The sequence below is a fragment of the Lacerta agilis genome, chromosome 12 (genome assembly GCF_009819535.1).
Source record: "Lacerta agilis isolate rLacAgi1 chromosome 12, rLacAgi1.pri, whole genome shotgun sequence".
NCBI classification, from domain to species: domain Eukaryota; kingdom Metazoa; phylum Chordata; class Lepidosauria; order Squamata; family Lacertidae; genus Lacerta; species Lacerta agilis.
Window position 1 is genome coordinate 5,230,205 of NC_046323.1, and position 23,116 is coordinate 5,253,320.

The window sequence follows — 23,116 nt, forward strand, 5'->3', positions numbered from 1 at the left end:
TCTTTCTTGTAGTTTGAATCCATTGCCCCGTGTCCGCTTCTCTGGAGCAGCAGAAAACAACCTTTCTCCCTCCTCTATATGACATCCTTTTATATATTTGAACATTGCTATCATATCACCCCTTAACCTTCTCTTCTCCAGGCTAAACATACCCAGCTCCCTAAGCCGTTCCTCATAAGGCATCGTTTCCAGGCCTTTGACCATTTTGGTTGCCCTCCTCTGGACACGTTCCAGCTTGTCAGTATCCTTCTTGAACTGTGGTGCCCAGAACTGGACACAGTATTCCAGGTGAGGTCTGACCAGAGCGGAATACAGTGGTACTATTACTTCCCTTGATCTAGACGCTATACTCCTGTATCCTAAGAAGCAAGTGCCATGGATGCTGAGTCAATGGGAGCGTTGATATCAACAGGCCTTAACTCATTACGAACTTTCCACATCAGTTCCAATGGTCAGAGCTGTCAACCTTCTTTTTTTTTGCATTGGGAAACGGCCATAGCTGTCAACATTCCCTTTTTTTGCAATGGGAAACGGCGCTGGAATAAGGGAATTTCCTGCAAAAAAGGGAAAGTTGATGACTATGCCAATGGTGTCTACATGCAACTAACTTAGACTGGACTCAACCCCAAAGGAGGAGTTCTGTTCTGCAAAACACGTAGATCAACAACAATAAATACCTTATGGCGGCACATCTTTTCCTCTTCCTACGAGGCCACAAGGTGCTCTCAATGGGGCATGCTCCTTCCTGCCTTACTCACTGTGATCCTAGACCAGCATGCTTCTCTGCACTGCGCTAGTTCTGCCACTTTCCCCTATCGTATGCACAGCATTGCGCCCACCAGTGGGTTCTGCTGCCGCTACAAGCAAGGCAGCAACCGGACATGTTTGTCAGCTGCCCCTTGACAGAATAGCTGGATGAATGGCCTGCTTTTCACTGAACCTAGTAAAGACAACCAGGCAGGTTGAAATGGCAATTGTAGGCTCCTAGAAAGCTACTGACAGTAAGGAGGCCAGGTTTAAAACAGGACACGCCATGTGCACCTTTGCAGCTGGTTGCTGGTCAGCTTCTGAATCACTGCTGCTTAGCAGGAAGGAGAAGCGGTAGGGACTCAGTGCAAACACACCACCCAAGCCAATATTTTTTCTTGCCGGCCTTCCTGAGGCCTTTCCCTCTGCCCTCTGCTCCCACAGCGAGCTCATGTCCTCAGCTAGTTGCCTCAAGCCTTCCTTTACCAGCATGAGTCGGGGTCAATGAACACAAGGGTGCCATTAGGCGCTAGGCCAAAGGGTTATGGTTATTCACTTCAGCTTAACAGCCACCGAGCCCACGGAGAGGTCCAGCGCATGCCCTCTGCCCTCACGCCACCGGAGGTCATGGCAGTGTGCAGGCATGCCTACAGCCTTCAGTCTTCTGATTAATCGGTGCATATTAATATTAACTAAAAATAAATATGAATGCTCAACAGGGATGCCCCGAAGGATTTTGGCACCTGAGGCGAACCACAAAATGGCGTTCGCCTCCCCACCAGGGAAGACAGGGTGAGTGGATCTAGATCAGGAACAAAGGCAGGGGGATAAAAATCTGCATCAGGATCTGCTGCTTATGTGGATGTTGCCACCTCAACTTGCCTCATGGGTGGGCCGTCTCAGATGCTTATTGTTAATATTTTCTACATCCCTGAGGGTTCCTTGCATAAGCAGAAGCTTTCCTCCCATCTGTGGGTGGCCTCATTTCTCTGCTTTGTGAGTTAGCACCAGGCTGTTGCGGAAAATGGCAATTATAAGTGCAGACACCTAATGTTGCCAGCCTCAAGACTACGGGGTTTTTGGGGGGTGCCTTTTGTTTTCGTTTTACTTTTAATGTTAGTCTTGTCCCACAAGTGCCTGGCCTAGGTGGGTGGATGTGGGTTGAGGTCAGTCGATCAGAAGGAAGATGAAAATGCAGACTATTCCCATTTGCTTTCTCTCTTTCCACCTCCCCTCAGGTCATAATATGAAGGCCAGCTGCTCAGTATGAAATTATTGGCCTAGCAGGATTTAGCCCTGAGCAAATAACCAATGTCCTCAAATTTTTTCAGTTGTGATAAAAGAGATAATCAATGCCTGACAGAAAAGGGGTATTTTTAATACTGCTCGGAGCCTGGCAAGCGGTTGTCATGGTTTCTGAGCCTAGCACACAGAAAAGAACGTTTAAAGGAATTCAAATAATGACCCTGAACTACACAATGGAATAGAAGAGTTTTTAGTTAAAATGTACTCGAAACATCAGGGGTAGTGGGCCTTGCGAACAATATTCTAGAGGCAGATTGTATCTCAAACACTTCTCCACCCCAGTGCTAAGAGAGAATGGAGAAGAAGAACAGTCGAAGCCACAAAGTTCTCAACTGTGTGCCATTCCGTAAGTTGCCATCGCAGCCCTTATCATTGTAGGTTACCTGAGTTAAAAGAGAAAGTGATAAAGCATGAGGGTATCCGTGACCTTAAGTCCATGAGCATCTGGGGTGTGTGTGTGTGTGTGTGTGTGTATGTGTGTAAGTGATAAGAAAGCAAAATACTGTAATAGAAAACCTCAACCCAACCCACAATGCTAGAGAGCCTCCTGTCTTCGCTTCACATGAATTGCAAATAATTAAAGTATTAAACGAAGGCTGCATACACCCAGCATTTTATTCAAGAATCAGTGGAGACAGAGTACTGTTCACCCCCCCCCACACACACACACACATAGCCCACACACAATCTACTCTTTTGCAAATTTTGTTGCCCTGAAAAGCACTTCTTGAGGGGGGCAAAAAAAAAACCCAGTTTCTCTCCAAAAAGAAACGCTCATTGAAGATTGAATTCTGCATTACCTATTTGAAAACAGATTAAAACGGTTGTAGGTGGTCCTGGAAATGGGGGGGAGGGTGTATCCACCCTTGGCCAAGGGCACTGTGGGTGGGGGTGTATCAAAATCGCAACCACCACTTCCTTCTTCATTCGCCTGGGGAATGTGCAGGGAAGAAAAAATGTGGATAATCTAACCAAGAGGAGGCTTTTCAAGTGTGTATCAATTAGCCACCCCCTGCCTTGTGAGTGGCAGGATCGGGAATCAATCTAGATTGAAAGCAGCATCTTGAGGATGAGCACAAATGATTCCAGGTCAATGTGCAGGTTATTGTGTACATAACCACCATAAGGATAGCTAGTTGGTAGCTAGTATCAGATTTTTAAAAATAAATGGTTCTAGGTGTCTTAAGTCACAACGATGAGTACATTGTGGCGCAGCACAAAGATCCAGGGCTCTTTAGTTTAACAAAATAACCTCCCCAAGTAAAGAAAAGAGCCTCCCCAAATGTATCAAAGACAAATCTTTCAAAATAAAAGGGCCATTAGGTTTGGGGAAGGCTGTCGACTTCTGCCGGGTCAAGGGCAAAGAGAAGGTTTGTGGTCAACATCTGAAAGGAAGGTTAGGAACCTTATGCTATTCCACTGAAGTCATGGAAATAACAGGTCCCAGTGGTTTAAATGCTCAGTGTTGAAATGCTTGGGGGGGGGAGGGATGAAATATCACTTGATGTTTGCTAATATTATTTACACAGTTGTGATCTCACGCTACCTCACAAACAAGGCAACTGCCAGGGCTGGTTAGAGGGCAGCTTGTTGGGGTTGATAACAGTTTGACTCTACACCCGGGAGCTGGGAGCTAAGTGAGGGCCTTGTTCTTCCTCCGCATCCAGAGTATATTCTGCTTCTGGAAATTATTCTGGGTTAGTGTACCTTTTAGAATATGCCTAGATGAGATAAAGCAGCTCTTTATAGTATTCAGCTTTTGCCAAAAAGTAAAGGCTATTTTGAATGCCCAGGGACAGCAAATCATCCTATCCTTTGAAACACCCATATTCTCTTATCTATACATCATTTCATAGAATGGTACAGTTGGAAGGGACCATGCAGGAATATTTTGACCAACATGGAACTTGAACCCACAACCCTGAGATTAAGAGACTCATGCTCTACTGACTGAGCTATCCCCGATTAATCTTTTCACTTTTCTTGTTAACAACAACAGTAATGTTGTTAAGATGGATTTGCTGTTGGTGTGTGGTTTGCAGTTTGCTGAAACAAGTGTTTAGCAGGCAGGGTGGCGGGCCCAAGGCATTTTGTCACCTGAGGCAAAGCACAAAATGGCACCTCCCTGCCAGGGCCAAGAGGCCGGCAACATGGTAGGGGTCTGCTGAGGAGAAGGCAGCTCAAGCCTCCAGGGAGCATGATTCAGCAATGCCGCTGCAGCAGCAGGAGAGGCATTCCTTGGAGGCCAGATCTGCTGCCCCTGCGGATCCTGCCGCCCGAGGTGATGGCCCATCTTGCCTCATGGTTGGGCCGGCCCTGTTAGCAGGCGTCTAAAACAGTACACTGAGGACTCCTGTCCTGCCTGACATTAATAAGTAGGGGATTCCAATGCATTTATTTGTCAAATGTCGCTTTGTCAAACACTTAATGGTGTTTAATAATAGCTATTAATGATAAACTAACATGTGCTATTAAGGTACGACGGGGAATATGCAGGAGAAATGATTTTGAGGAGTTGTGGAAGGTGTTTGTAGAATTTGTACTGTTAAAACAGAAAGAGGTCAAGCCATCTCAAGAGGTGTGGAAATTTTGGGAGGTTGGATAGTTACAATGGAATGGTCTCAGGGGTGGGGTGCACGTTTTTATTCTTATTTATTTATTATTATTACTTTGTCAAAATCAAAAATAAAATTATTATTTTTTAAAAAACTTAACAGTATAGTGGTCTAAACACAAGCAGTTTAATGTAGGTCAATGATTCCATACATCACATCAGTGTTGATGGAAGTAGCCAAGTGGGGGGCAGGGAGCAGCTACTCCCCCCCAATCAATAAAATAAAATTAAAAATCATAGGAAACTGAGGTTCTCTCCCCACCCCACAAAAGGCCTGCCCCCCCCAACAAAAATCCTGGCTACACCCATGTCACTACGTCATTCCTTAACGCTATTAATGTTAGGGGTGGGTTCTAGCATTACGAAGAGTCTCTTGTAAGCAGAGGAGGGGTTGAAGAAGAAGAAGAGTTTGGATTTGATATCCCACTTTTCACTACCCGAAGGAGTCTCAAAGCGGCTAACATTCTCCTTTCCCTTCCTCCCCCACAACAAACCCTCTGTGAGGTGAGTGGGGCTGAGAGACTTCAGAGAAGTGGGACTAGCCCAAGGTCACCCAGCGGCTGCATGTGGAGGAGCGGAGACGCGAACCCGGTTCCCCAGATAACAAGTCTACCGCTCTTAACCACTATACCACACTGGCTCTTGACCATTAGATTGCAGTGCTGAACTTGGTTCAGATCCCATCAAGAGATGCTTAAGAACCGCCCCCCCCCCATCTGTCCAAAAAGAAATGATAACAGCCTATCAAATTGGATTAATAAAAATGGATTAGACTTACGCAGGAAACCTATACCATTTGTGACGTGTAAATTTTGATTGTAAATTATAATAACACGTGGCAATGTATTTTGAAGCTTTTTATATATATAAAAAATCACATCTGTCGGGTTTGATCTTGTTCTGGTCCTGATGTTGTATAGAAAGATGATGTTTGCGGATCTGCTTCTGGCCACAGAAAGGCTCAAAAGCGAGAAGAGGTTCCTTAGCAACATGATTATCAAGCTCGTTGGGGAGAACCAGCAGCTCTTGAAAGAAAACAAGCATTTTAGACAAGAGATGAGGAGGTAAGAGATATTTCAGGTAGTATTTTTTCATCTGTTTAGCTCCCTCTACAGGAGATGCATTATGAAGCCTTCTAGGTCCAACCCTGTTGCCTTCTCTGGGATCAGCGAAAGCTGGCGCCTCCGCTCCTCCCTTTCCACCCTCACCTTGAAGCCTCTGAGTCAGGCCAGGTGCTGCTCTTTGAAAATCCCCCACCCTCAAGGCTCCGGCCGTACAATTAATGGAGGAAGCAGAAGTGACCCATATTTAGTATTTGCTCCGCTTAGAGGATAGGAGGTTTTTCTGTGACGGGATCCTTGGGCTGCAAATAGCTACTAAAACTGACAAATATCTAGACAACGGGAGTTCACGGCCAAACAACATGTGTGACATAGGAAATCCGTTATTGGATCTGCCAGCACCTTTTCCCTTGATTAAAAGTTATTGCCTACTAGAGGTAATTTAGCTTGGTGCCATGGTATTGTGGGAAGGGACTGACCCTTATCGCCTGTGCTGTGCTGTCTTTAAATAAAACAACCCCTGAAGCTGCTATTAGCTCTGGAGATGGCAATGCATGTAGTAATTCTGGTGGGGATTGAAATTTGGGAAGTAGCACAGTCAGAGGATTGAACCCCCTTTCGCCAGGGTCACAGGCCCAGTGCACATTCCACCTCTCAGAAACTTTAAGTGAAATAAACAACAACAACACCCAGTGATCTCCCATCTCACTGTACAAATCCATATTTAAATTATTATTAAGAATATTTGGATTACAAATATTCTGAAGGGTAATTGCTGACATTTCCATGAGAGCTGTATTTGATTTGTTCTATCTGCTTTTATTTTGTTGTTGTGTAAAAGGTAAAGGTAAAGGGACCCCTGACCATTAGGTCCAGTCGTGTCCGACTCTGGGGTTGTGGCACTCATCTCACTTTACTGGCCGAGGGAGTACAGCTTGCGGGTCATGTGGCCAGCATGACTAAGCCGCTTATGGCGAACCAGAGCAGCACACGGAAACGGCGTTTACCTTCCCGCCGGAGCGGTACCTATTTATCTACTTGCACTTTGACGTGCTTTTGAACTGCTAGGTGGGCAGGAGCAGGGACTGAGCAACGGGAGCTCACCCCGTTGTGGGGATTCGAACCGCCGACCTTCTGATCAGCAAGCCCAAGGCTCAGTGGTATAACCCACAGCGCCACCCGCGTCCCTATTTTGTTGTTGTGTACCACCCCGATATTCTGTAATGCTTTTGCAGTTCATAGAGATATCTAATTAGCAATATTTCTGGCAAGTACAATGACGGTTGCAAATGATCACAGAAAGAGTGAGAAGAAGTCTCCCCACATTCGTCTTAAACCCCGGGGCGCTTAAAAAAAAAAACCTTTCAGCGCTCCTTTCCCCCAGCCTGCCGTTTTCTAGCCTGTTATTATGTCTTGCAGCCTGCAGTATCCACAGCGTTACATAAAAAGAACCTGGGAGGAGATAGAGGTGGAAGACGGAATCAAGATCAAGAAGCCAAAGGCTATAAAGCACCAGCAGGAAGAGGTTGGAGAGAGAAATCTGATTGTTTGAAGATTAGGCAGAATTCTGTTGTCCCCTATTCAGTCATTCCCCCTGCTACACGATTCCCCTCTCCTGAGGGGGAAAGTGAAGTGTCCTGCCCTGCAATGTTCCTGCTGTGTGTCCCCCCCTCCCATGTTGGTGGCTGAATGGCAGCTGTGGGAACGATGCTGTACTTGAGATGTAGCGTCTCGTGTAATTTAGATGAGAGATTACTCAAGGAGATCCCCTACAGATGTTCAGCACCCAAAACAAGTGGGGCTATAGCATACCCTCCAACTTTCCTCAGATGAAAAGAGGGGCATTTCTCACCCCCTGCAACTGACCCTCCTTGCCCCCTCCCCCATGTTTTACCCCCACTCACAGAACATTTCCACCAGCGCTACACTAATGGAACAAAGCCTACACACCCTCCGCTGTCCTGAGAAACTCCTTAATCCCTATTCTATTCTATTCTATTCTATTCTATTCTATTCTATTCTTTTTTAAAAAAATAAAAGCACACACCAATACATAACTTTTAGAAAGGGGCAAGATTAGACTTTGATGCACAAAGCAGTTATTCCCCCAAAATGGTGTACATTTTATAAAGCCATCAGAACAGTAATATTTTCTCAACCACCTGCACAACGCTTAGCAAACAATTTAAAACAAATAATATTTACATTGAGGCATTTCTGCACAGGTGTAAAGCAGCAGAGCCAGCTATGCACATGTCAGTGGGCCAAATCTTCTCCACGTTGTTGTATATTTGCTACAACAACCCTGCAATCCAGGAGGTTGGAGCAAGGTTGCTACCGGGCACGAAATATGTCCAGTCCATTCTTCTGCTTCCTGCCATACTGGAATAGTGGGAATGAATGGGGCAGATATGGGGTCCGAGAATTACCTGAAGGTGCTTGATGCAGTTCCACCTGTGAAGCTAAGTAGCAGCCTAACTGATGTCATCTGAATCACTCTGAGCTCCTTTAAAGAAGTATTGGGGAATCTTTTTTCTTTTTACAATGGGCTGGTGACTAATGGGAAGAGTAACCTGGGAGCCAAAGTTGACATTGGGCATAGCCAGAGCCAGACTGTGGACAAATGTCTCCCTCTTGCCCTTTGCCACCTCACCTCTCTCTCCCTCCTCCACAAAATTTGCCATTCATAGTTGCCAACTCTGTCATCCTCATGGTAAACTGTGGCGCTAAGCTACCCAAAGCAGAAGATGTTCGGAACATTTAATTGATCCAGTCTCAGTCCTGCCTCATGTGCCCCTGTTGACCAGCCATGTTTCCTTCCAGGAAAGTGGTAGCATTGCCTGGTGTGACCCTGAACATATAGTGGACAGAGAAAGAAGAACCATAATGTTCCACCTAAACATTAGGAAGAACTTCCTGACAGAGCTGTTCGGCAGTGGAATTTGCTGCCAAGGAGTGTGGTGGAGTCTCCTTCTTTGGAGGTCTTTAAGCAGAGGCTTGACAGCCATCTGTCAGGAATGCTTTGATGGTGTTTCTTGCTTGGCAGGGGGTTGGACTGGATGGCCCTTGTGGTCTCTTCCAACTCTAGGATTCTATGATTCTATGATTTCTTTGACAGAAGTGTACACATTCTGCTTCAGTACATTTTCAGTATGTTGTTTAAAAATATAGGTGTATAATTATTTTTGCTTTAAGTGGTCTAGACTGTGTGACTGTCAGCTTGCCAGGCATCAGGAACACCTAAGGACAAGTGTGGCTCACCATGGAATGGCCAGCTGTGATTCTTCTCTCATCTCTGATTCTGTCAGGCGTCACCATCTTCTAAGCAACGTGGAAGCTTGGCAGCCCTTGGAGCATGAACTAACAAGGAATGCAAAGGTATTCCAGTTTTCACCAGCTGAATTCTTTTTGCAGGGCACCAACTTTGGGGAAGTTCTCCTGCACAACACTTGCACAACACTTGCACTTTCTTGTCCTTGTTAAACTTTAGTTTGGTTAGTGTTATGTGCGAAGGAGTCCATAGTAAAGCCCTCTGCCCTGTTAAAATATTATATAAATGAATAGTAATGTTTTATTAATTGAGGGGGGCCACAAAGGCTGCTATGCTAAACCCATGTATAATTCCCTTTGAACTCAATTAGGCTGTAACTGCTGGCAGGATTCTGCACCAAGTTTGCTGTTCAGACCAACATTTTCTTTCCAAAAATCAAATCTATAAAGAGCAACAAAATGTGATCCAAGCTAGTATACAGATATTATTTTTTCTGCAATCTCAAGAGTCCTTTGTTGACAGTACTGAGTTTTATGCATAGTCATATTGCTGAAAGAACCCAGTAGCACCTGTATCTCATTTTCTTTAATGATACATTGTGAGGCTATACTCTTCAAACTTTGAGCAAAGCAATTCTATATTCATAGAGGTGCCACAGTCATTTAGCACCTCAGCAAGTCAATGCTCCATTACACAGTTTGGGATGCAATTTTACATTTCCAACGTAGTCAATGAAATAAAATCACCTAAGGGACCAAAAGGAAATATTGTTACAGAGTCTCCACTTCCCAAAGCGGCAGGAAATTATAGGGCAATTTCCTCATGAGGAGAGAGAGAGAGAGAGCGCTGGAATCTTATGGCATTTTTGCAATATCCATTTATGTGCAGATAGACAGTTTGAGGGTGCTGGCAAGTGGGCAGGTTGGCAATACTAGTCTTTAGAGCAGCACGTGTCTCATCCAAGCACCAGCATGTCATTGTAGACCCTCTCACTTCAACCCCCAAATCTGCTTTTACAGTCCGGCTTCTTTTACCTCCTATGCCCAAACACAGATCTCAGGTCTCACTTCAGGCAGGTAGGGTGTGACGTAAGCCTGTTGTTGTTCAGTTGTTCAGTCGTGTCTGACTCTTCGTGACCCCATGGACCAGAGCACGCCAGGCACGCCTATCCTTCACTGCCTCCCGCAGTTTGGCCAAACTCATGTTAGTAGCTTCGAGAACACTGTCCAACCATCTCATCCTCTGTCGTCCCCTTCTCCTTGTGCCCTCCATCTTTCCCAACATCAGGGTCTTTTCTAGGGAGTCTTCTCTTCTCATGAGGTGGCCAAAGTACTGGAGCCTCAACTTCAGGATCTGTCCTTCTAGTGAGCACTCAGGGCTGATTTCCTTCAGAATGGATAGGTTTGATCTTCTTGCAGTCCATGGGACTCTCAAGAGTCTCCTCCAGCGCCATAATTCAAAAGAATCAATTCTTCGGCGATCAGCCTTCTTTATGGTCCAGTTTACCTTTAATGGTCAGGCAGTGCTGTAGCCTGGTCATGGCCACGTCTGTGATCTGGCAGGCAGCCGGGGAGGATTGCAAATTGGCCAAATGCTCAGGTGCAGGAATTCTCCAGAGGGCAGGTCCAACCACCCAATAGGTGTAGCTTGGCTCCCCTCCAGGGAGAATAATTGAGGCCTGCCCAGCCCTCCTCCCCAGCCTCATTGCTGGATCTCCCATCCCACGTCCCCTTTTAATATGTTTTGCTTTCTTACTTTGATTTTTGTCCATTTCATAGCAATCACCACAACTTTGTGAGGTTAGGTATTGGGTAAGTCAGGGGTCAGCAAACTTTTTCAGCAGGGGGCCGGCCCACTGTCCCTCAGAACTTGTGGGGGACAAGACTATATTTTGAAAAAGAAGAAGAAATTCCTATGCCCCACAAGTAACCCAGAGATGCATTTTAAATAAAAGGACACATTCTACTCATGTAAAAACATGCTGATTCCCAGACCATCTGCGGGCTGGATTTAGAAGGCGATTGGGCCCGATTCAGCCCCCGAGCCTTAGTTTGCCTACCCATGGAGTAAGCCTTAGTCTTGACTAGAGGGAAGGTTGTAGCGTCGCAACTGCCTGCCCCTCATTGGTTAAGGGCAGTGCCATTTATCTAGAAAAAGAGGTGCTGGAACTTGTTCTCTTATAAAGGCAATGGTGCCCACTTGAGAGACACTGGGACTGAGTTCCAATGAGTTCTGGCTGGGGGGAAAAAGCCCTGGTTAAGTGTATTCTGTTAAAGGGATCCATGAGGAGTTGCTTCTGTCCAGATGCCCAGGTGGGGGCTAGGGTCATAGCCAGTGCTTTTTTTCTAAAAAAATATTTAGGGGTACTCTCATTTTCCTACTCATATAGAAATTCTGTCCCTCAATGAGGCCAAACATAAATTCACAAAATGTTTAGGGGTATGCATACCCGTGCGTACCCCCCAGAAAAAAGCACTGGTCATAGCACTCTTCTAATGGGGACCCCTCAGATGTAGGTCTTAGCCTCACCCCCTTTCAAGATATGGTTTATGTTTAGATGCACTCCCAGCAGACAGGCTGGAATGGAATAAATGGCTTTAGGCCTACCCAATGCCTATACCAAACTATTCACACCTGAAATCAATAAAGTTGTGGCCTGTTTGAACCCTACCTGTATGGTGCTATCTTGTCTGGTTAGTCACCTCTTAGGGAGCAACAGGGTCATGCAGCCTTGGCACACAAATTCTGGTCGCTTAGAGCAGGCTTCCTCAACCTCGGCCCTCCAGATGTTTTGAGACTACAATTCACATCATCCCTGACCACTGGTCCTGCTAGCTAGGGATCATGGGAGTTGTAGTCCCAAAACATCTGGAGGGCCGAGGTTGAGGAAGCCTGGCTTAGAGTAACCCTCAGTCGTCAAATGTTATTAAGCTACCACCTTTGGCTGTCAAGTTACGCAAAAGCCCAAACGAAAGATATTGCACAACCAAGGAGCATGCCTGCAGCAATATGATCATTATCGAAATATACTGAGCAGATTTAAACAAGCATGTTCGAAACACATTATTTCTCTCACAGAATTCTGGGCGCTGTAGTTTAATGCTCACAGAGTTACAATTCCCCAGCAACTCACTCACGCTCTCTCTCTCTCTCTCTCTCTCTCTCTCTCTCTCTCTCTCTCTCCATATATATATATATATAACTATACTTCCCAGAATTCTCTGAGGGGGGGAAATGTGCTTCAAATGTGCTGTAAATGTAGGAGGACTATATGCAGCCTACAAAAGACAGGATTCAATATGATACCCTGGCTGTGAAGCATCCTCATTGCAACAGAATGAAGACGGTGCTACATCAAATTTGTATTCCTAGTTCTCTGGCTGACTAGCAGTAAACATTAGCTTGTGGTGTGGAGAGCCAGTGTGGTGTAGTGGTTAAGAGCGGTAGTCTCGTAATCTGGGGAACCGGGTTCGCGTCTCCACTCCTCCACATGCAGCTGCTGGGTGACCTTGGGCTAGTCACACTTCTTTGAACTCACTCAGCCCCACTCACCTCACAGAGTGTTTGTTGTGGGGGAGGAAGGGAAAGGAGAATGTGAGCCGCTTTGAGACTCCTTCGGGTAGTGAAAAGCGGGATATCAAATCCAAACTCTTCTTCTCTTCTTCTTCTTGTGATGGAAGCAGTGTGTTATATCAGTCGGCTTAGCTTGTGTTTCCCTGTCTTGGAGAAAGGGGGCATATAATTTTGCAGAGCATTATCCATTTTCTTGACATTTAGAAACACACACACACACACACACCCCTATTAATATCCTATCCTGGGTGGCAGTAAACAGTGATTTTGTGGTCACTGGTGCCATCATGAATAATTAGATGTTACTTCAATCCGTCCTTCCTCCCGCCGTACCACTTTGATCGTTTCCATTGCAAAAATGTGCTAATGCAACGTTCCTTTCTCGCTCACCGCAAGGCACTGATGCTCTGCTTCTCCTGTTGCCGCATTTGTCAGCATTCAGTATTTATAAACCATCTCACTTATAGTCCGCCCTCCAAGTTCATGTGGCTGCCAGGCTGTTTGCTGACCTCATGGTTGAACCTAGAGATGGAGGGAAGCTTTAGAATTGATTGTCTGAAAACATAATAATTTTGAGGGCATCCACTGCATGTCTGAAATCAATCTGTTTTAAAAATCAGATTAGTTTACAGATGGGTCAAGCTTCATGTTGTCAGCTGTGGGGAAGCAGTCATGGGCTGGCTCTGCTGCCAGTCATTGGCTCTCCCTACTGTTGGTCTTCCTGCCTTTCCCCCTACCAGTCCCAATGGGCACTAGCCAGCACTGCGTACAGGCTGGACCTCCACATCAGCTCTGTGCCAGAAACATCCAAGTAAGAAAGCCAAGCCTTGCACAAATGGAAAAGGCCAACCAACCCCTTCTCCCAACCACCCGTCTCCAGTCACTGGGCAGCTTGAGCTGCAGAAAAGTCCCTCGTTTGCCCAAATATTGCAATAACGCATCCCAGGAATAACTTCCAGAGGGATAGCTGACAGTGGGCTTCTCCATACTTCGTCTTGTCCCTCTGTTTCCCTCCGGGGGGAACCATTCTTTAGCACTCTATCAGAGAAAATGGCAATTTGGTTTCTCTGCGAATTGCTGTGGCCCCTTAAAGACGAACAAATTTATTATGGCACCAGCTTTCATGGGTCCACTTCATCTGGACTATGATCTGAGGCACAAAAGCTCCTGCCATAGTAAACAAGTTAGTCTTTAAGATGCCTCCAGTACTTCATTGTTTTAAGCCAGTTTGGTGTAGTGGTTAGGAGCGGCAGACTCGTAATCTGGGGAACCGGGTTCGTGTCTACACTTCTCCACATGCAGCTGCTGGGTGACCTTGGGCTAGTCACACTTCTCTGAAGTCTCTCAGCCCCACTCACCTCACAGAGTGTTTGTGGTGGGGGAGGAAGGGAAAGGAGAATGTTAGCCGCTTTGAGACTCCTTCGGGTAGTGAAAAGCGGGATATCAAATCCAAACTCTTCTTAAGCAGACATGAGGTTTTCACCCCCTCTGGGTGTCCATAGATGCATCTAGCTCTTTAACCACCTGTAGGAAGCAAGTAGAATTTTCCCGTCCCACAGTACCTTCAGCGAGTTGGGTGGGGTGTCACACATCCATTTTAAATGTCGTTTGTGCTGCTTAATTGTTATATTGTGTTGAAGATTAGTGTTTTCATCTTCGTTTCGTTAGTTGTGTTGCTGTAAAATTTGGCCTCTGGGCAGATCATTGGGGAAAACACACAAATAACAGGTGTAGGGAGATCCTGTACATGGTTTGTCATTACCCTAAGGCAGGCTTCTGCGTATACATCACTTGATTATTCAAGACATGATGACTTTTAGCTGACTCCATTGAAAAGTGTTGCATTTGTGGCTAACAGGGAAGCTCTGCTTGCGAAGGCACTTTCAGTGGATCCTGCAATCGTTAAGTATGGAATATAGCTTCCCCAAAAGGATGTAAGACTTATGAAACCTGTTCTCTCTCTCTCTCTCTCTCTCTCTCTCTCTCTCTCTCCCCCCCCCCCAATGATAAATGTTGTCCATTTATAAGAAGACACTGCAATTTTGGGAAAAGAAGATGGAAGAAAAAAAAGTAGATCTTTTCAAGGTACTGGAAAATAGATACAGTAGCTATAATGGAATCCACCCGGAGAATAAGAGATCAGGTTTAATTTGCAGTTAAGCTGATGGCAAAATGAGTTTATTTGTCTCTAAATAGATTCAAAAGTGTTCAAATCCCTGCTATGCTAGCAGTATCTCACCACAATATGATCCTGTAACAGCATTTTGAAATCTGTCTAGATAAAACCAGACTATAAACATAGTCACTGTGATCTGGAGACTTATGTGCATTCAGCTCCTACTCTCTTGTCATTGAAGTGAACAGGGAAGCCAGTAGAGCACTCATAACCTGACACAGATGTTCTTATAGCGAATCTCTTCAATGTGTGAGTGGTTCAAAAATATGGCAACCGGCTCAGCAGCAGGATCCTATAGGATTGACCACTTTTTGCTGGTGCTTAAAAAGCTTGTTCTACTACAGCTCCCAGCATCCCTGACCATTGCCAAGGCTGTCTAGGAGTCCAACAGAACCTGGAGAGGGCCACAGATTCCTCTTCCCTGGCCTGCAGAGACTGTGCTACGGGTGCCCTCACCCTCAGATGGGTGCCTGCCAAGGACACAGCTTTCTCCATTGCAAAACCCCAACTCCCAGGGACCTGTTTTGTTGGTGTTTCAATTAAAGACCATGCTATTCTACCAGGCTTTGGACAGGCGGTGAGTTTTTGCAATGGAACTATGTTCAGCGGGGTTAGGTAAAGGTTAGGTCCAGTGGCGGACGACTCTGGGGTTGCGGCACTCATCTCGCTTTACTGGCCAGCATGTGGCCAGCAAGACAAAGCCGCTTCTGGCGAACCTATTTATCTACTTGCACTTTGACGTGCTTTCGAACTGCTAGGTGGGCAGGAGCAGGGACCGAGCAACGGGAGCTCACAACATCGCGGGGATTCGAACTGCCGACCTTCTGATCAGCAAATCCTAGGCTCTGTGGTTTAACCCACAGTGCCACCCGTGTCCCACAGTGGGGTTACTCCATGTTAAACATGCATAGGATGGCAGGGTTAGGGTTTTGGGTTTTTTTGCTGTTGTTTTCATTCAAGTCTTGTTCTTTTTTTGCTTTATATTTATTGACATAGATAGATAGATAGATAGATAGATAGATAGATAGATAGATAGATAGATAGTTCAAGTCCAAGCTGCCTTTTTATAAAAGGGGCAGAAAGGCAGTGTAAAATATATATATTTATCAAGCATATGTACATACAGATGAAAATAATCACACATTAATTATATAAGAAGTATTTTGATAACAAAATATGAAACCATTACATTTGTGTAATGGAAATTATGGGTTTCACTCTTTCTTTAAAATGTTGCATTTCATTTGCACTACAGGAACAAGTACTTATGGTTGAAACAAGAGCAGCTTTGATTGAACAAGGAAAACATATTGAGGTACATCAAGTATATTTGTATTCAGTAATATAGTTCTTTCCCCTTGAAGTCAGGACGACTATTTCTGATTAAATAGCGTTGAGATTGACTGTGACATAACCTCATTAGCAAATCAAAAGGGAGTTCAGCCATGACACTTTAAAATGGAAATGCTACTTATTTAAAATGTCCAGGCCTAAATATATATGCCTGGTGGAGAGGAGATCAGATGGAGTTTTTATGAGATGCGTGGTTTTAAATGGTTTTTTAAAAATAAAAGCAAGGATCATTCTTTACTCCCATAATCATGCTCTGCAAATGTGAGAAACCATTTCGACCTGTGTACCCATAAACACACACACACACGCTGGGAGAGCATTTTAACCCGGATCCTAATCCAGTTTGGGGAATCTCCTTCCCCTGGTACCTCTTAAATAGCCTACTAGATTGGAAACAGTTAAACATGGATCTAGATAAAGCCCTTTGCAGACCCTCCATGTTTCCCTATTTCCCAAGGACGTCCCTGATTTAGAGAAGGTGTCCTGGTTTCTGATTTGATCCTGGAATGTCCCACTTTTCCTTAGGACATCCCTGTTTTCATTGGAGAAATGTTGGAGGGTATGGAGTTATCCGACCCCCGAGCCATCTGAAGGCAATCCTGTATAGGGAAGGTTTTTTTAAAAAAGCATTAATTATGTTTTTATATATGTTGGAAACTGCCCAGAGTGGCTGGGGCAACCCAGTAAATTGTGTGGGATATAAATAGTAAAATTATCATTAAGGAATGGGATGTTCCTATTTTCATCGGAGAAATGTTGGAGGGTATGCCTTTGGGCTCCTGTGCTGCTCAGCTTCCCAAACACACTATTTGTGGACACCAGGTTTTCACCCTTGCAGCAGTTTCATGGCCCAAACCAGAGCTCTTCTGGACAAACTCTTTCCTTCTTCCACCTCCCACCTCATATGAAGCAGGCAGTGGGAACACCTAGTGGTGTTCAGTTAACTTTTTGTAGGGGAACGGTTAGGGCCAGAGGCACCAACTTGTGAGAGTGATTGTGGGGTTGAGGTGACGTCACACGTGTGACGTCTTGACGTGCTGATGTTGCACGTGTGATCATCACCCCTCTCTCCTTAAGCTGGGCAGAAGTTTCTCAGGCCTTGGGAAGGAGGCACCAGGGGGACATTTTGGGGATTAGCCCAGTCCCCCCAAGTACACACACCACTGGAGAGCGCGTATTTTTGATCTAACCATCACAGCAGAGACTGCGACCTTCAGACCCTGGGGCACAGTGATGCTGCCATTACCACAGCTCAGGATCTAAGGGTCCTATCCAGACAGGATCCAAAGTACCGATTATTTCCATAGTGGTTTGTTGGGCGGGAGTTGTGTCTGTGCATGTGTGTGTGTGCTGTCAACTACAACAAACGCACACATTCAGAGAATCAGTGATTATTTTGAATGAGGGATGTGGGCTATTACTAATCTGTGGTACACAATGAAGAATGACCGCTCCCCACATCAAATGGGGGCAACTTTTGCGTGGTCGCGTGCAGCCCCCTGGATCCCAGTGTGGTTCCTGGTAGTTCAGGCTGGCTTCATCCTCCCCAGACTGGATACCTGGGGTCTCTGCCTACCCCAGTCAACCGCCCAATCCCGCATGGGGAAGTGTTGCCAGGGGATTGGCCAGGTAAGGGGAGGGACCGCCCTGCCCACACAACAGAAGGTGTAGCTTACCTGTGAAGGGGCAGTCGGCTCCAGAGAATGAAGAAAATGAAGAAAAGAGCCAGCCAGCCCCATTAACATTTTTGAAGTTGCTGAGGGGACTCCTCCTTCACTGTTTGCACCACAGAGAAATGATCTTGTGAAAGTGCTCCATGCGTTGTTAGACCAAAAGTTTTCCCCTTCTGAAAGATATTTCTTTTCATAATAACAAGATCTGCAGAATCACAAAATGTGTGTGAGATAGAGACAGAGACAAAGTGAGTGTGGTTGAGAGTTAAGTGTATCTTGTTATTCACCTGTAAACATATGTGTGTTTTGATTTTTAAGAGTCTTCAGATGAAAATAAATTGCCTGCAGGAGGAACTCAAGGACTCTGAGCTACAGGCTACATTGTAAGTGTTTTAAACCAATCAAAATATTTGGGTTGAGGGATGCTTTGGAACAACATAGGTGGGTTTTGTCATAGTTGCATTTTCTGAAATTCTTTAAAAATATTCCAAAACTGGAGAGAATTTTTTAAGCTCCTCTGATAAGATATAGACATGTTGCTCCTAGCAGTAAATTTTCAAATATAATGTGCGACCCATTTAATTTAATTTAATTTGCTTTTGGATTGAGAAGCCACTGATTTAGTGCTGTAAGGAAGTTAATGTTAATTTAGATTATTTTGCTCAAGCCGTCTCTAATAAATTTCTTATTTTTATAGACAGGCAGAGAAGCCGAGTGAAGACCATTATGCAACACCATGTTTCTATGAAGTAGGCATGGAACATTTAGAATCACAAATGAGTGGAGCAGGAAAAAGAAGCTGTGTTTATGTGTGGCAAACAAGCACACAGGCTAAAAGACCTGAAGATGACACAGAAAAGCAAGAGCCTGAAAAGATGACGCAGAAAAGCGAGAGTCCGGCTCCTGAAGTTCCTCAATTGTCCAGAAATAACCTAAACAAGAAATGGCTTGAAGAATCCATACAGAGACTCCAAGGGAAAGGAGATCCCAAGGCATCCAAGAAGAAAGTTTTAAGGTGGCTTCAGGCTTCCATGGAAAACCTTGCAGAGAAAGTTTCAGAAGCACCCAAACCAGCTATTGAAGAATGGCTTAAAGAATCCCGTAGAAACTTTGAAGAGACATGCCCCGAAGAAGCCAGACAGGATGTGAAAGAATGGCTTGACGTATCCATAAGTAACCTCCAAGAGGAAGGTCCTGAAACATGCTACGTAGGTGTTCAAGAATGGCATGAAGAATGCATTAAGAGCATCCAGGGCCTTCAAGAGTCTGAAGCAAAGCCTCAGTTGCTCAGGGATAACATAAAGAAGGAACGGCTTGAAGAATCCACAATGAGCCTCCAAAAGGAAGCTTCTAAAGAGAATGTATTAGGATGGCTTCAGGAACCTATGGAAAACCTCAGAGTGGAGACTCCTGAGGCACCCAAACAAACTATGGAAGGATGGCTTGATGGATCAATAGAAAACATTGAAGAGCAATTTCCTGAAGCATCTAGAAAGGATGTGAGCGAACGGATAAAAGCACCCACCTGTAACCTCCAAGAGGGAGGGCCTGAAACAGACCGCCTAAGTATGCCAGAGTGGGCTGAAGCATCCAGTAAAGCTATCCAGGAAATCCAAGAGCAAAGTCACAAAGCAACAAAACCAAATGCTCAGCAGGGGATGCTTGTAGTGCCAGAATTGCTTCAAGAATCCATGGAGAAACCTCCAGAAGCATCCAGACAGGAAGGTCCTGAAACAACCCAGCTAATTGTTCCGGAAAGGTCTCAAGCATTGAAAGGTCTGCAAAATAAAGAAGCAAAAGAGAAAATGAAGCAAAAGGTCAAAGAATCCATGAGAAGTGTCCTAGAGGAAGGCAATGAAGCATCCAGAGAAAATATGCAAAAATGGCTTCAAGCATCCATTAAGGACTTCATGGAAAGGGGTCCTGAAGATTCCAGTGAGGGTTTGCAGGAATGGCTTGAATCATCCATGAAAAAAATTGACGAGCTATATCCTGGAGAATCAAGACAGGATATGAAGGAGTGGTTTAAAGCATCCATAAGAAACTTCCAAGATCTAGGGCCTGAAGCATCCCATATAGGTATAAAAGAATGGCTTGAAGCATCCATGCAAAACATCCAAGAGATTCCTGAAGCACCCATGAAGGATATCCAGAAGAAAAGTCCTGAAGCAAACATGGAAAGCATCCAGGAGAAAGGTCCTGAGGCATCCAGTAAGAAGGTGCCTAAACCATTCACAGAAAGCCATCAGAAATCCATGCTGAATGTGGGGAAGTGGCTTCAGTCAAACTTAATAAACCGCATACAAGAAAGTTCTGAAACATCCATAGAAAATGTGCAGGAGTGGATTGAAGAATCCTTAAGAAACGTTGAAGATGAGTTGCCTGAACCATCCAGACAAGAAGTGACGGAATGGCTTGAAGAAACCAGAAAAGGGCTCCAAGAGGGAAATCCTGAAGCATCCAAACAGAACCTGAACAAATTCCTAAAAGAATCCATTCTGAGCCTCAAAGAGGACATTCCTCCACCAACTGCCAAAAGTGTGCATCAGTGGCTTGAGGAATCGATAGCAAATGTCCAAAGGGGAGCCTCCAGGCTAGGGGTTCAAAAGTGGCTTGAACAATCCCTGAAAACCATGGAAGAGGAAGGACCTGATGTGTCCGGACAGGACCTACAGCAATGGTTTGAAACCGCCATGGGAAACCTCGATGAAACATGTCCTGAAGCGTCAAGACATGATGTGAAAGGATGGCTTGAGACATCCATGATGAATCTTCAGGAGCAAGGTCCCGAAGCATCTAAGTTGAATGTGCACGAATGGCTTGCAGAATCTGTGCAGAATTTTAAAGAGGGAACTTCTGTAGAAAGTATAGTAAATGTGGAGGGGTGGGCGGAATCAGCGATAGAGAGTCTCAAAGAGGAAGCCTCCCATCTGAATACTCAAGAATGGCTTGCAGAATCCCTGGCATACCTCAAAGAAGACCCTGTCGCATCCCAGCAAGATATTAAGCAATGGCTTGAAGAATCCAAAACAAACCTCAGTGAGTTGTGTAGTGAAGAAGCTAGAATGGATGTGGATAAATGGCTTCGAGAAGTCACAGGGAGTTTCCAGGAGGAAGGACCCGAAGCATTCAAAGGGAACCTGCAGGGATTCATAAGATCATCAATGTCAAATCTCAAACAGGAAAGTATTGCAGCATCTAGAGCAAGCAACAGGGATTGGGCTGGCATAACCAGGTATACTCCAAACACCAAGGATACCGTACCGAAAATAAAACGCAATGTATCCAGGATGAAAAGGTATTCTATGCCCATTCGGTTAACCAACTCAGTGCTAGGTCAAATAGTTGAGGAAAGCGAAGGAAGCAAATCGACCGTCGAAGAGGACAGAACGAGTTGGAAGGGAGGAAGAAATTTGGAGAGAGAGAGCAACTTGGAGGGAGGAAGAAACTTGGAGAGAGAGAGCAACTTGGAGGGAGGAAGAAACTTGGAGAGAGAAACAATCTGGGAGGGAGAAACAAGCCTTGAGGAAGAAGAAGAAACAAGCTTTGAGGAAGAAGAAGCAAGCTTTGAGGATGAATATCCAGAAGTGCCTGAAGGAATTATTTCGCGAGGAAAACAGGTATATGAAAAGAGTCAAAGCAAACACAGAGATTAGTGAATTCTGCAACTATTATGTAGAATGGAAGGCAAGAGGCGGTGGGGGGGGGGGAGACACTGCTGAAATTTGAGTCCAGTTTCCCAGTCTGGTCCTCCCAGACTGGCTGCTACTGGTTGGCAGCCAACAGTTGGCCACGGGTGCATCAGAGGAGGTGGCAGCCTGGGTCTGGAGGCCCTCTTGCTAAGTGAAGCATGGACTGCAGCTCTCCAGGGATTCAGATTGGTGTTAGGAGGCCCTAGATCATGGGTAGGCAAACTAAGGCTCGGGGTCTGGATCCAGCCCAATCGCCTTCTAAATCCGACCCGTGGACGGTTCGGGAATCAGCGTGTTTTTTACATGAGTAGAATGTGCGCTTTTATTTAAAATGCATTTCTGGGTTATTTGTAGGGCATAGGAATTCGTTCATTTCCCCCCAAAAAATATAGTCCGGCCCTCCACAAGGTCTGAGGGACAGTGCTGAAAAAGTTTGCTGACCCCTGCCCTAGATGCTGGAGATGATTCTGGGACCGTTAACATGCAAAACATGGTTTACCACTAAGCTACAGTTGTTCCTTTCAAATCGTGCCCCCCATGTTTCACTTCTAAAACCTGCATCAAAGGAGCCAACGACTCCTGTAATTTGGGAGCCCTGAACAGCTTGCGGCCAACTTAACCTCAGGGATTCCAGGGGCGAACATGAGTAATCTTTCAGTGTATGGTATCCTGTGTGAGGCTAAAATCAGGATCTTCTTAATTATGGATCTTCTTGATTTTGCACCCCCTTGGCTTGGTGCCCTCTGTGGGGGAACCGCCCCCCATTGCCCTAAATCTGGCACTGGGAACTCCTTTCTCCCATATGCACCTTCCCAGATACTGAGATGACCCCCCGTGGCACGCTCCAACTCTACAATTCTATAGATTTATTTATACACCTTTCCCTCCGATGGGACTCCGTGTGGCTCACAGATAAAAATAAGAACCACTAAAAACATTGGGGGGGGGGGGAGAATCCTAAAAAAAACCTAAACAAAGTAGTTTATGAAAAGTTGACAGGATAAAACCTGAGAGTTTAACGCCCAAAAGGAGGGATTGCAACAAGCAAAATGAGAAGTTACAGAGGAGTTTCAGCTATAACGGAAGAAATTGGGGAGATTAGGAAGGGGGAAGGGCCGAGCTTCAGTGAACATGTTTTGTATGCAAAAGGCCTCAAGTTAAGTTTCTGGTACAGTACTTGCAAGTAGGACGGAAAAAGACCTCATTTGAAATCCTGGAGAGCTTTTGCCAGTCAGTGGAGACTGATCTACCGGTAGCTTGACTGATCTAGTCTGACTTGATGTACAGCAGCTTGCTTTGTTCCCCTCTTGGACTAAATGTGTCCTTCTTCTTAATTTTTTTAGTTTAAATCAGTGTTTCCCAAACTTGGGGCTCCAGCTGTTTTGGGACTACAGTTCCCATCATCCCTGACCACTGGTCCTGCTAGCTAGGGATGATGGGAGATGTGGTCCAAAATCAGCCAGAGACCCAAGTTTGGGAAACCCTGGTCTAAATAGCGGCTGCTGTGGGAGCCCAACGAGGATTGGAGCTGCAGCTCTTGAGGGCCAGAGAAACTCCCTGCTGAAAAGGGGGGCTTCCTTTCTTCAGCGTCTAGCAGCAGGGAAGCATTTCCTCGGGGGCTGTAGCAGGGGAGGAAAGGATCAGTCCCTCC

The 23,116-nt window shown here is 45.4% G+C and overlaps 1 protein-coding gene across 1 annotated transcript; it reads left to right on the forward strand.

The window, feature by feature from the left end:
• The first annotated feature begins 5,581 nt into the window (after positions 1-5,581).
• Positions 5,582-21,122, forward strand: LOC117055941 (tiggrin-like). The gene is made up of 9 exons (XM_033165903.1): positions 5,582-5,730; positions 7,147-7,252; positions 8,899-9,105; positions 14,600-14,656; positions 16,003-16,062; positions 18,092-18,156; positions 18,471-19,173; positions 19,621-21,071; positions 21,104-21,122. Exons 1-9 carry the CDS (start codon positions 5,591-5,593, stop codon positions 21,120-21,122), a joined length of 2,808 nt encoding a protein of 935 aa, XP_033021794.1. The 5' UTR covers positions 5,582-5,590.
• Positions 21,123-23,116: the final 1,994 nt, after the last annotated feature.

Bases quoted from the DNA above. Each gene is read 5' to 3' on its own strand.
- LOC117055941 (XM_033165903.1), top strand. From the start codon at position 5,591: ATGATGTTTGCGGATCTGCTTCTGGCCACAGAAAGGCTCAAAAGCGAG. The intron at 18,157-18,470 runs GTAAGTGTTTTA...TTATTTTTATAG, and splicing joins TCTGAGCTACAGGCTACATT to ACAGGCAGAGAAGCCGAGTG. The intron at 19,174-19,620 runs GTGGAGACTCCT...AGTGTCCTAGAG, and splicing joins AACCTATGGAAAACCTCAGA to GAAGGCAATGAAGCATCCAG.